Raw genomic sequence first — 14,257 nt, 5'->3', positions numbered from 1 at the left:
TTCTCATTCTCAATATCCTGAATAGCTGCAACTGTGTTTCTGACTTCATTAGATTTGGAATCCGAGTATTCACCATTGCAAAAGTCCAAAGCAATATTTTAAAACAACCATAACACTGTTCACCGATACACCTTGGAGACATTTTAAATACAAGAAATATTATGTCAGTGAGTTACCTGGATTCTGAACTGTGAAAACAAACTTATTTGTAGAGGTTATGTTGAAGTTCTGCACAAATTGTCTAATCCCCACTGCTGTTATAGTTGTAAGAATAGAAACTTTGGTCGAGGAAACATTCTATCTAGATTCTAGACTTTCCTTGACTAAAATGTAACTTTCAATTTGTTACTGGTAACAAGAAAATTTAGCTTTTTTCTGCATTTTATTGCTCATGACTAGTTTTTCCGACAGGGCAGCAACTTTGGGACCACAAAAATGAGGCTAAGTAATCAAATTAAACTTCAAGCATAGAAAAAGCCACTGTATTCCGATGTGCTACTAACACAGCTGATCTGCAAAACCTATTTGCAAACTGTTCCGGTGGGTCAATTGCCCTCTTGATCAGAATTGAAATTGTGATGAAATTTTGTTGACATTGAATTTGCGTTGTTTCTGTGTTCTGCGTGACGTGGCTTGCCTGGCTACAAAGAGATTTCACAACTGATTATCGCCTTTTGCTGCGTGCCGGGAGCCGTTGTTTCTGGACACAATTTTGCCTGCCTTTGTGTTGAGTTTCATTTCATTATCGAAAAAGCAAGCTAGAGAAATGAATGTGTACCACAGATTTAAGTTGTCGTGTTAAAGCCATTGTAAGTTTATACAAAATCAAGTTTTTATCCCAACTCGCTAGCTCAATAAAATCAAAAAACAACAAGAAACAATTGCAAGTACGGTTCAGGCAGACCGAGGAAGGATTGTAGGTAGGCAGTGAGCACCTACTTTTGTAACCACAAACAAAAAACACAATAAAATCAGCCTGGAAACTGTTGCAGTGTAGGAGAGTGTATACATTTCAACGTGTTATCGCCTTTGACGTCAATTGACGTGCTTGGTCCTTTTAGGCTGCGCGGTAATTTTCTTGGTAAACTTCTACCCCCTGATATTGACCGTAAAACATGAAATTCGATCAGAGTGGATATACCAATGAAAAAATAAAAGTCAGGAAGTATAACCTTTTTTCTATCAAGCCCTCCTTCAATAATGGTCATGTGCCTCGCGCCCCCCTAGATTTTAAATAAGTATCATACCAAAAAAATTGCATTTTTGTCTGTTTATTGTACACATTAGTGAGATACTTGACACTGCTTCTCAGCAACTAGATTTTTAATGCGAGGTTTAACTCCAGAGAGTGAACAACGTAAGTCTTCTTCATCTTTCAGCCGTAGAAATGAAGCCGTAAAAAAGTAAAAATGAAGCAGCGTCGAGAAAATTTGATAAATCTGAAGGAGTTCAGCGCAAAATAGTTTTGTAAAGTTCTGGTCTAACTAATAAAGCAAGAATTACTGAATACAATATAAAATAAGATAAAATACAAAATATGACGAACAGCATTGGTCCTAGGACATTAAAATAATTTAAAAAAAATTGAATTTGTTGTAGAGCTCGCCCTGCTCTGATGCACAATATAACTTTCCTAAGTCGATTTTCTAAAAATGCACAAGTCGGCGGCTTAACTTGTATCCAAAATCTCGAATGTGGACAATGTCATGAAGTCTGTGATGGAATTCGTCATCTACATTTACACCCATGCGCTCTTTAACAATCGCATTACTGAGTTGGACCAAAAGCTGCCAGGTGACCTGCCGCTGCAGTGTACTCTAAGATAACTGTCAAAAAGCCAGGTACTCTATCGCTTCTTTCAGGTTTGAGATGTCGCGGAACTGTTCATTACAGAAAAAAACAAGAACTATCTCAAGCAGTCAATATCGTCAGTGAATTACGGATCTAGCCTTTTTGGCCAACCTAGGACATGGTCGACCTAAATCAGCGTTTCTCAACTTTTTTTGGCCCAACACCCCCTTCATGAACTGGAAAAATGCTACCGCCCCCCAACAAAAACGATTAATTGCGAAAAGTGAATATAAAAGAATAAATAGTATTAATACTACAAAAGTGCTCAATGCCATGCAAAAAGCCAAGCAGAGCGAATAACATCAAATTCAAATATAGGCTAGTTACCAGTCTCTAAAACCAAACCCTTACAGCCTGTTTTGCCTTAAAAGGGGGATCATCAGAAGGTCCTTATTCAAATAGAATTCTATTGCTATTAGAATAAGGACCTTTTAGGGTGAAACAGGCTGTAAGGACTAAGGGTTTTAGAGACTAGTAACTATAATTGATAAAAGCAAATATATATTTGCGAGCATGAAAACAGTATAGGCCTACTGGTAGTGGTAGTCAGTGTGAACCTTGAACCTTTCGCAGTTTGGTATGTAGCATAGTAGCAGAACAACACAGCTGAATCCCTTTTCTACCAGGTATGAGGTAGGAAATGCTACCACGAAGATAGAAGCTCTTTGATGAAATCGTTACGCTGGGCGGTAGATGGGTTCAACCAGAATGCCACCTAATAATCAAAACGCCCCCCCCCCCTTAAGCCGAAGTAATCATACCGCCCCCCTACAAAGTCAAAACGCCCCCTGGGGGGCGGTACCGCCCCCGTTGAGAACCACTGACCTAAATTCTCAGGATAAGTTAAAATGCTACCTCACCTAGTGCAAAGCATGTATGCGTTTGTTAATAAACTGAAGCTGTTCAAGGCGTATATACAAAATTGAAATTCATCACATTTTACGGAGATTAGTGGAGATTCGTCACTCTGTTGAAAGCCAGCAAGAAAGTCACTAACATCGCCCTGAATAAGCAATGCAACATTGCTTGAAATCCCTCAAGAACACTTCGTACTCTGATTCCATGGTCTACAACAGAAAACACCACAAATTTCGTTCATCGTCGACCGGTTTAATTCTGCTACGAACTGTTTAAAGTCCAGGTCGTCTCAGATGTAGCTACCGCTGAGCTGGACATAAGTGATCTTTGTGAGTAAGATCAACTGAAACCTGTTTTAAGAAAAGTATCATTGAAGTATGAAAAATCTTCCAATGGAAAAATACCCCAATATCAAACGGGCCGCACTGAAGTTACTGTCAGTGTTCGGATCAACATACGTCTGTAAGTCTGTGCTTTTTACCTTAAAACACATGACATTAAAGCCTCAAGACACCCGTATGAACGAGTTACTTCGATTGGCAATAACGAAATATCAGCCAGAGTTGAAGAGGATTGTTAAAAACAAGGACGATAGATGTTGATAAATTTCATCAAAATGTGACCTCGTTTTTTTGTGATACTGTAAGAATATTGTAACCTTACGTAACCTACAAATTACAATATAAAAATGCTAATCTACTGCGTTTTTATAAAATTACCTATTTTTTCCATATTTAAAAATAAAATAACCCTAAAAAATCTGGCAACTCTGGAACCGAAATTGGACCATTAAACATTGAAAAGTCAGATTTGCTTAATTTTTGCCGATTCCACAATCCACAGCCCAGGTTAAAACAGATCTGGTTAAAACAAGCACCAGTAACCAAGGTTAAATGATTAATCTTCTCTCGGAAGAAAATGTCTTTCGAGAGATGATGTTGTAGTGAGTGCTTGTGAAAATGTGATGTTGCAGTGGAGGGTGCCTGTTGAGAAGTGATGTTGCAGTGGGAAGTGTTTTTGGAGAAGTGATGCTGCAATGGGGAGTGCTTGTGTAGAGATGATGTGCAGTGGGGAGTGTTTTTGAAGAGGTGATGTTGCAGGGAGGAGTGCATGTGGAGAGATGATGTTGCTTTGGAAGACGAGTACCTTAAGTGTAAGGTGGAAGCGTGTCAATGAAAGAAAGTATAAATACCTGTCCAACATATAAGATCTGAAACAGGGAAAATAAAGATAAAGACATAGAAAGTTTTAACCATCACGAAGTGATCGACAATATCACCTTGTAGTTGTGAGCCACTCATGGAAGCCATTTGCCTCAAGGGCAAACCGCTGCCGGGCTGCATCGTTGTCTTCTTGGCGACCGAGTTCACGCTGTAGCTCGGCCTCCCGGTCTTCAACCATTCGCAAGACGGAACTCCAGGTCTCCTCCAGGTTGTGCCGGGTGAACCATGTGTATGGATTCACCGATCCATTCATTACTTCCAGCCGTTCATCAATGGAAAAGAGTTCATTCAGTTCCTGCTTCGCTTCACTTAGTGTGCCACGGAAATTGTTGTGTTCCTTGAGCAGTGCCTACAGATCAGTGTACGTTAGGGTGGAGTGAAAAAAGTTATTTTTTTTTCATATTTAAAAACCAGATGTTAAAAGTGGCGTTTAGATCTAAAAATAACTTCCAAAGTAGTTTTGGTCATCTGCTACCTGTATCTAAATGGCTCGAAAGGTCAATGGTCATGTGACTTTCAAAATCGAAAAAAAATTTCATGACTTGAGAACCAGTTAAACTAAAAAGCTGGTTCTTGACATAAAATGCTTAGAAGGTCCATGTTTACATCTGCTTTAATGCAACATTTTCTTTTAATTGTACCACATCAATAACAAGTTGACAAAAACACATTACCCTGAAGTTTCAGCTAAAAAAATAAAAAAAGATTGTTTTTTGAAGAGGTGTTCAAATTTTGTTTTCCAAATCTGTTATTTAGCCAGGGTAGACTCAAGTAGCCTACATGATTATTATCAATTTGTCATGTAGCACCGCGGAAATCAGGCTGAGCACTGACCTGGGACATAGCTACGATAGCCTACATAAAAAGCTGATCTGAATCACAACATCCTGCCAAATTGTAAGTTATCATTGTGGAACAGATTAAATCATTCAGAAAATATCAAGAAAATTGATCAACTGAAAATTTTTAAAGTAACATCTGGTATATTTCAATCTTTGAAACACAAACATACCACCAAAAGGTTATTTAAATATCAAATACTTAGTCGATAATTATGTTTAAATGTAAAATAGTATTGCATACAATACTATCGGTATACAATACTATCGGTAATACTATCGGTATTGGTATCGGTATTTCAAAATAACATAAAATACCAGCCCACACATGTCTGACAACGCATAAAAAACAATTTAAAAAAAATCATTTACGTTATACACGGCTCAGATGGAAAAAAGTTTTTTTTCTGTGGTATCATACTATAAATACCAGTCCTGTTTTTCATTGTCAAGACTAAGCCAAACAAGAAATTTACATGCATCAAACTGTTTCTTTGTGTTGAAGGTTTTCATCAATTTCCTCGTACTTAAATTTTTCCTTATAAATGCGTCCATCTCTTCTTTCGAATCCACAAACAACTGCTCATGCTTCAGTGACCAACTTGAAATGTCTCTCAACTGCCATACTATAACATGGATACTTTAGAATTAATTTATTGTCTCTGAACACTTCACTTTCCGTACGTTCCAAACCTTTCAGAGCTAAAATTTGGTATTTTAAACACGCGATTCTTTCAAAGAAACATGATTTTGCGTTTGCCTTTCTTGTGTGGGCCTGCTACGTCAGGGCCTAGTGATGTTGACATCTCTAATTTGTCACTTCAGCTCGTATCAGTTCCAGAACTAGGCGATGTATCATTTACATAGCTTGTTGAAGCCTGTTTGTCGAAATGAATTGAGGTCTTGTTGTTTTCTGAATGATGTTCATGTCTGATTGATTAAGTTTGATCAACCACATTAGAACATTTTTCTTTTCTTGGATTCTTTTGATCTTCATAAGAAAAATGTAAATAACTTCAAGGTTTCGGCGTTGTTTGGAGTCAATGTAAAAAATGTCATACAAGTCTTCAATGTCAATCAAAATTTCTCGTAAATGGCTTTTAAATGTTGCACTGGTTGTTTGTAGCTCTTTTTTTCCTTTCTTAGGTTGAAATTCAATCTTTCGAAAATCCGTGACTAGGGAAACATTCCAGCTATGCTAATACAATACACATTACAATGGGTCCAACGCTTGAAAAGCTTATTTGCAACATTGACAGCCGCCAACTTTGTTCTCCAAGTTCTCTCATGTAGCAATCAAGGAAGTGCAAACTTTTTGAGGACCCTCTATTTCTATAAACAGTTACACAAAAGGCAATCGTTGGCCTCCACAAATGCCAGGCACACGGTATTAAAGCTACAACCTCAAACCGCGCAATGACGACGTGTCAATAGTTTATTGGCCACGTTCCATGGCTGACTCTAGGTGAATTGAAAGAAACAATTCTAGTGATGGCTTTACAAATGAAAACATTCAGTCTGGATGAAATACTCTAGTACAAGTACATACTGTACTATATACAAACTATGCAATCTGTATTCTATGGAAAACTACAACTAGAAGATATAAAACAGCGGTTCCAACCGGGGTCCGCAAAACGTTTTCAGGGGGTCCATGAAAGTTTCCGACATTACTGCATGATCGATGTAGTAAGACATTTAAAAATTGGTTGGTTGTGCTTTATTTGTGTATTACAGTGATTCTAAAACTTTGCGTCACAACGATACGATTTTTGGAATTTCAAAAGGTGCCGCACAAAGGTTCAGTTTGCTAACTTAACAAATTCATATTTAAAAATTTCGATCTTTTTATAAAGTTACGTATTGTTACGTTGGTGCTGCCGAGCGTTTGGTACTCCCTTTCAAGCAGGCTTTGAGAAAATCGTCATTATCACCTAGAAGTGCGGCCACTCAATTCTTGATGCAGTTTCGCTGTACGACTAATGCCAGTTGTTACTCTCCTAGTGAGTTATTGAACCACCGCCAATTACGTACGAAAATAGATATTTTACTTCGTTCTTCATCTCAGATCACGAAACCGCCTACGAGTCCTCCACCTCGGAAACAAAACCGAAAATCAATAAAGTTCGATATTGGTGATCTTGGTTATGCTTTGTACTTTGGTTCCAGACAATCTCGAAACCTTCGTTCGGTTTCTGCCGTCGTGGTGAAGCGACATGGAAATCGTAGTTTACAGGTTCGAGTGGACCATCGAGGTGCAATATGGTGGCACCATATCAACCAGCTACGCCCACGTCACGTCTCGCCGGAAATCAGGGATCCAGATGAGGCTACCTTCACGTCGTCATCGACAGCCGACGAGGCTCCTCTTCCGTCAACGTTGATTGCTATCAAAGACCTATCCACGCCAGTTGCTACTGAGGACCCATACACGCCAGTCACTACTGAGAATCCAAGGATCCATCAACGTCATCGTATTAAGGACTTACATTGAAGCGGTCAATGAGAAGACACCAACCACCCTTCATATTATGACATTTCAAAGAAACATGATTTTGCGTTTGCCTTTCTTGTGTGGGTGTGCTACGTCTGGACCCAGTGATGTTGACATCTCTAAATTGTCACTTCAGCTCGTATCAGTTCCAGAACTAGGCGATGTATCATTTACATAGCTTGTTGAAGCCTGTTTGTCGAAATGAATTGAGGTCTTGTTGTTTCCTCAATGATGTTCATGTCTGATTGATTAAGTTTGATCAACCACATCAGAACATTTTTCTTTTCTTGGATTCTTTTAATCTTCATAAGAAAAATGTAAATAACTTCAAGGTTTCGGCGTTGTTTGGGCTCAATGTAAAAAACGTCATACAATTCTTCAATGTCAATCAAAATTTCTCGTAAATGGCTTTTAAATGTTGCACTGGTTGTTTGTAGCTCTTTTTTTTCCTTTCTTAGGTTGAAATTCAATCTTTCGAAAATCCGTGACTAGGGAAACATTCCATCTATGCTAATACAATACACATTACAATGGGTCCAACGCTTGAAAAGCTTATTTGCAAAATTAACAGCCGCCAACTTTGTTCTCCAAGTTCTCTCATGTAGCAATCAAGGAAGTGCAAACTTTTTGAGGACCCTCTATTTCTATAGACAGTTACACAAAAAGCAATCGTTGGCCTCCATCTTCATCCATGGCCTCCACAAATGCCAGGCACACGGTATTAAAGCTACAACCTCAAACCGCGCAATGACGACGTGTCAATAGTTTATTGGCCACGTTCCATGGCTGACTCTAGGTGAATTGAAAGAAACAATTTTAGTGATGGCTTTACAAATGAAAACACTCAGTCTGGATGAAATACTCTAGTACAAGTACATACTGTACTATATACAAACTATGCAATATGTATTCTATGGAAAACTACAACTAGAAGATATAAAACAGCGGTTCCAACCGGGGTCCGCAAAACGTTTTCAGGGGGGTCCATGAAAGTTTCCGACATTACTACATGATCGATGTATTAAGACATTTAAAAATTGATTGGTTGTGCTTTATTTGTGTATTACAGTGATTCTAAAACTTTGTATCACAACGATGCGATTTTTGGAATTTCAAAAGGTGCCGCACAAAGGTTCAGTTTGCTAACTTAACAAATTCATATTTAAAAATTTCGATCTTTTTATAAAGTTACGTATGTTCAACTTAATGCTTTTGGAGGCAACAGAATTATATTGATTAATTCTTAATTCAGAAATGCAAAGTTTAGTCAACATCCTACTAGCCAAGGTTACCAGATGTTTTTTCTTAAATTTCCTGCCCAATTGCTGCTGAAAAGTAGCTCAAAAATAGCCTAATCGCCCCAAGTGATGAAATAAACCCAAAAATAGACCAAAGTATGACAAACCCGCGCAAAATATAATCAAAATCGAAAACATTTTGGTAAAAATAGAACGCCAAAAAAGGGACTGCTTAAATTTTCTTGCAATTCCAAAACAAAACAAAAAATTACCGTTGAAACTGGCCACCTTTCTAGCACTCAACAGTTTAACAACGAACTGTGAATACAACAAACTGCGAACTGTGATGATTAATATTAATCACAAATAAAAAACAGAAATTCTTTGAACGTAGTAATATTTTTATTGCTTTTCGAAAACTAAAAAAACTTGTCTCTTCAGAACTTAATAAACATTTGTTTCCGTCGTTGGGAGATGCAAAACACTAAAATTTCAGATAATCTTTAAAAGTCCGCAACCACTTTGAGAGCACCAAAGGTCGAGAACCACAGATATAGAATATTAGGCCCAAAATCATGAACATTTTATCAAATGAATTTAATTTCATTAATTATGTATAATTGTATATGCAACAAAACTAAGAAAACGCAAATAGTTCTAGTAAACATTCAAACCAGTTTTTTATTCAACAAACTAGCAATACAAGAAAAGCCTTTACACTCCTCATAAATATGAGATTGTTTCAAGGCTCACCTGGATCTCCATTACTGAGTGACAACGGACTGGATCCGACAAATCTTCTTCCACGTTTTCAAACCACGAGTTGAAGGCAGATGCCTTTTTGGCAAAAAGAAGATAGAGATCGTTGATGCCTCGCAGTCTCTTCTGGCTCTTTTCAAGATTCTTCTTCCTCACATTTGAGGAATCTTGCAAATTTACCCACCTGTGAACCAGATGAGCGATATGGTCAGTGGAGAATACGTAGCTTGTTTCTGGCGCAAATTAGGATAGTTAACTTTCACTTAGCACGAAAGAAGTATTGAGGTATCTCTGTAACTGTTCCAATCTTGGTCAAGTATACTGTAGTAAGCGTATAAAAATAGTAATCACAACAAAAGTGCGGAACCTGCGCACAATATTAAAGCAAAAACTCTAAATCCAGCCGGTCATAATCAATAGAAACTCTGCAATTCTATCTGGCATCCCACAATTCTATCTGGCTAATGAACCACAAAGTGCCAAAGGTGATAAGTGTATGTGAGCAGTGGAACTGCTTCACTTGCAATCGGATGTCAAACATTTCCTGGCTTTTAGAAAACAATGGAGCTCACAAAAGAACCGCCACAATTACAGAGCTTTGTATGCGTATGTGTGACATCACAAGACTTTGGATATGTTCTGAATAGACAGATTTACCTTTTCATGAGCTGAGAGTGGCGTCGGGTGATCGCGTCCGACTGAGCGTGACCGGCTTCCAGCAGCTGGTCTTTCAACGCTGTGATGTTCGTGATGCCTTCCTGCTCGAAAGCGTTCAGTCCCGCGTCGAAAGTCGCCTGCCATGTGCCGCAAATGTTAAAAAAATAATCAAGTAGGCTAGTGCATTGCCGAATCAATTGCATGTTTGTTTGCTTACAATAGGACAACTTTAGCACGAAGCCTAGAAGAAATACCATCTTCATTTACGTTCATGAAGTTAAGTAAGAACGCATCTTCATAAACGCATCCAGCAGCAACGCGCATTCTTATTGAAAATAAAGAAATAGTTTAAACTGTTGATAAATGTGCCTTTGCAAAGGACTTCATCGTGCCGTGCTCACCTGCTTCATGATAAGTGCTTGAACTACAGACAAGTCATCGGAGTGTTCATCCAACGTCAGTGCCGTTTCCTGATCGCCCATCCACGACTCAACAAGGTCAGCCTACCGACACACAACCAAGGTTGAAGTTTCCTAAGCAAACTCAAACTTAGGCAATGAAATGTTGTTCGAAAGGAGCGACGGACGTGAATGGTTCAACTCACAATATTGAAGCTTTGCATAATGAATTCGTCTCTAATAACAAATTCGTCCCACAAAACAACCATTTCGACATGATCACTGATTGTTGAGAAGCTCTCAAAATACAAGACATGCAAAAAGTTGCAGGGGTTGATGTAGAAAGCTACAATATTTTTATCATATCCCGGCTTATGCCTAGTACTCCAAGATTTAGAGCACGGGTGCCCAAAGTATTGTAATCATGGGCCGCATTTCGCTAGTCTTGGTAGGCCACATTAAATTTTCATTAATTTTTGTCCTCGAAATTTGGCAGAAAATTCTTGAAACTGATATATGATTATTACTTAACCAAATGATTACAAACCAAAAGTCAAGCACGTAGGTCTGTGCGTTATTCTGACTTGTTGGTCTTGCAGGTTAAAAAAGGACTCTTATAGTGTATGGCTAAGAGTTTTAAAATTTAACTCCAACTACTAAAATTAAAAAAATTCTGGGAAATCTGTGATATAACTTATGTATGTAAATTACGATGCCTAGACGAGGGCCGCAGATATTAGTTCCGCGGGCCGCATGTAGCCCACGGGCCACACTTTGGGCACCTCTGATTTAGAGTAAACGAACGGCATGACAGAAGCCAAACCAGTAGAAAATGTTCTGTGTGGACGAAGCCTTGTTTTAAGGGAAATAGTTGCTTTACAAACTCTGCAGTGGGCTGGCAGAGGTCTAGTCTAGAAGACGATAACTAAATGCAAATTAACACCAACAGCAAGTTTATCAGGCTGCAAAATATAATTAATCTTGCGCTTCCAACACTTCATGCAACTCAACCTGAAAGCCCCAGCTGTCTCCCTTATCCGCAAATTATTGAATTTGTTTGTCAACAGATATTTGAACTGTATCTCCGAATTTACCCTGCCAGAGCCCAATCTCAGCAATTTAATCTAAATTGAAGTCATATTTTATGACCGAAAACAGAACTGTTTCAGTTCTCCTTATTTCTTACACGTACCGAAACTGTGGAAATTTTGATGGCGTAATTTAGTGGGATATCAAACATTAAACAGTGACTGTCAATTAAATGTCGAATAGTTCTACTTTTGAGATTGTAGATTGCTTTCAGAAACTTCTTGAATAACTAAAGAAATGGTTCAGCACTTCTAACAGATAAACAAATCAAATTCTGAACAGCAAACTTCTTCATCGACTTCAAAATAAATATACGCTACTACTTGCAACAGCAACTTTACAATCGGAAATAACTTTCACTTTTACAAACTATTCAATATCATTCCAAAACAAAACTTCGTTACTAAACTTTTCAATTCACCAAACTTTCTTATGATTCTACTGATGATCCAATACGATGCGCAGTGTGACAAAACATTAGAAATAAAGAAAACAATATCACACCAAATCAGAAAAACTAATTTATTAATACGTTCTAGAAAAGGTTGAGCTTTCGCCACATAAGTGTGGCTTCTTCAGTATAGTCTGCAACAAATAATAAAGAATGCAATACTATTGAAATGATTATAAAATTTAAAGAAAATGTTAAAAGATTTCAAGTGTTTCTGTGCAATCTAGTGTAGCAAGAACTCAGCGATAGACACGTGTTTCGCCCATGAGGGTTAGGGTCTCAACTGTGCATATCCTTGGCGACAGTTGGTTTAGTTGTTCTCTTTCCACATAGGTAAGAATCCAATTGACTGACAAAAGCAGCGGATGAGAACTATGTGGCAAGGGCTGGCTCCGGCAAGAGCCTGGTCGTCGGGGCCCAAAAGATGGTGAACTACGCCTGGGTAGACCGAAGTCGGAGGAAACTCTGGTGGAGGGCCGTAGAGATTCTGACGTGCAAATCGATCGTCCGACCTGGGCGTAGGGGCGAAAGACAAATCGAACCGTCTAGTAGCTGGTTCCCTCCAAAGTTTCCCTCAGGATAGCCGGCGCTCCTCTCAAGAGTTTTATCTGGTAAAGCAAATGGCTAGAGAAATCCGGGGCCGAAATGGCCTCGACCTATTCTCAAACTTTAAATCGGTAAGAACCAGCGGTTGCTTGCTTTGAACCGACCGGATTTGCGAAGAATCGAAGGGCGCCGAGTGGGCCGCTCTTGGTAAGCAGGACTGGCTATGCGGGATGAACCGAACGCAGTGCTAAGGCGCCCGACGCGACGCTCATCAGAGCCCATGAAAGGTGTCGGTCGATCCAGACAGCAGGACAGTGACCATAGAAGTTGGAAACCGCCAAGATAAAAAAAAAGAGCCCAGCCTCATGGGCGAAACACGTGTCCATCGATGAGTTCTTGCAACACTCGACTGCCGAGAAACACATGTTTTTGGGAAAAGTCTTGATGGCTACACCAGTATGGTTAGCGAAACACAATGCTCGCAGTTCTATAGTGAGTAATCAGGTAGTGCTGACGCCAGGAAGTTCTCAGTCCTTTTCAACAATCAAAAGACTTCAAAGTAGGTAATACTATATAAAAAAAATCACAGAAAAGATCAAATATTATACAAAACTATAAGACCGTAGCCCAATAAATACGATGATTATAAACACGTAGAAAAAGCAAATCTAAGAAAACTTCCAACTATAAAACTGCTTTCCACGTATTATTCAATATCAGTTAGAACTCTAGAGTTGTAGCCTACTGTTCGTTAATAACTATATTGTAGACTGTAGAGTTCTAACTGATATTGAATAATACGTGGAAAGCAGTTTTATAGTTAGAAGTTTTCTTACTAGCAAAATACAGCAAAAGCATATTCTAAGTTGGTGCAAACGAGATTATACAAAACAAATAGCCTGTCTGCCAGGTCTTTGGTTTTATGGACTAAATTATAAGCACCACGACAGTCTTTGATTTTAGCAAGCAAACAGTTTTTGCACACATCTGAGTTCATTCAATGGAGCAGCTTAGAATGCTTAACCTGAGTATCCACAGCCGATCGATGAGTCCGCAACGGGTTGCCGCAGTGCCATTCCATATATGAGGAGGTGGTCCATTGATGATGATGAACAACATTACTGAAACAATTGATCTGGTCAGCCCTGATCGTAGCGGTGTGATGACCAAGTTCATTTGCGAAAATCCACGTTCGGCTTCAGCAGAACTTATAGCAATCATGTTTAGTAGTATATTCTTTGGCAACTTTATCGTATCTGGCATATGGCAAGGATTGTCAACGTACAATCGAAAATAAAAGTGGTGACATGAAATCTCTCCTCTATTTCCCGTAGGTTAATATCTGCTCTCCTTCTTGCCATGGAACTTCGATACAGCGGGCCATAACTCTGGTACAATAATTTCCAAGCTCTTCACAGAATTTTCATTGGTAGTGTCCAACAAACAAACAATCTTCTAAAAAATATCAAAGAAAAACAACTTCAATTTTTAGGACACGTGCTGCAAAAAGGAAAGTTAGAACATCTCTCTCTCACAGGCAAAATTGAAGGGAAGCGTGCCCAAGGCAGACAAAGATTAACATACTTAAACCAACAAACCGACAAAACTAACACCAACATACACCTAATACACAAAGCAAACAACAGAGAATCCTGGAAACTTTTCATACACGAGGCAGTCAATGCTTGGAATCAAGTGCGACAATAAAAGAAGAAGAAGTGTCCACCATCCTGCTTCCAATGTTGTCAACTGAAGCTTGAAGAAACCGATTACGACCAAAAGAAGGATAGGCTCTACGTCGAGCTTTGAACTGGTCCAACGTTATGCCTTTAAAGGAGTAGTTTTTGTACTTCC

At 38.8% G+C, this 14,257-nt stretch overlaps 1 protein-coding gene across 4 annotated transcripts in view; it reads right to left on the bottom strand.

The window, feature by feature from the left end:
* Positions 1 to 14,257, bottom strand: part of LOC145767323 (spectrin alpha chain, non-erythrocytic 1-like) — a 203,849-nt gene that overhangs the window by 8,103 nt on the left and 181,489 nt on the right. For 3 of the 4 annotated variants that reach the window (XM_082579120.1, XM_082579121.1, XM_082579122.1), the window contains 4 exons: positions 10,321 to 10,422; positions 9,920 to 10,056; positions 9,257 to 9,446; positions 3,989 to 4,281 (listed from right to left, as the gene is read on the bottom strand). In XM_082579120.1, coding sequence (XP_082435246.1) covers positions 3,989 to 4,281; positions 9,257 to 9,446; positions 9,920 to 10,056; positions 10,321 to 10,422 — 722 coding nt within the window. Of the gene's footprint in view, positions 1 to 3,901; positions 3,920 to 3,988; positions 4,282 to 9,256; positions 9,447 to 9,919; positions 10,057 to 10,320; positions 10,423 to 14,257 lie in introns of all 4 variants that reach the window. The other variant, XM_082579123.1, reaches the window with a different exon arrangement.

Source organism: Aplidium turbinatum, chromosome 3 (genome assembly GCF_918807975.1).
Source record: "Aplidium turbinatum chromosome 3, kaAplTurb1.1, whole genome shotgun sequence".
In the NCBI taxonomy this organism is placed as follows: domain Eukaryota; kingdom Metazoa; phylum Chordata; class Ascidiacea; order Aplousobranchia; family Polyclinidae; genus Aplidium; species Aplidium turbinatum.
The sequence above is the reverse complement of the archived record's forward strand: the minus strand, read 5'-3'. Positions and strand labels throughout refer to the sequence as shown.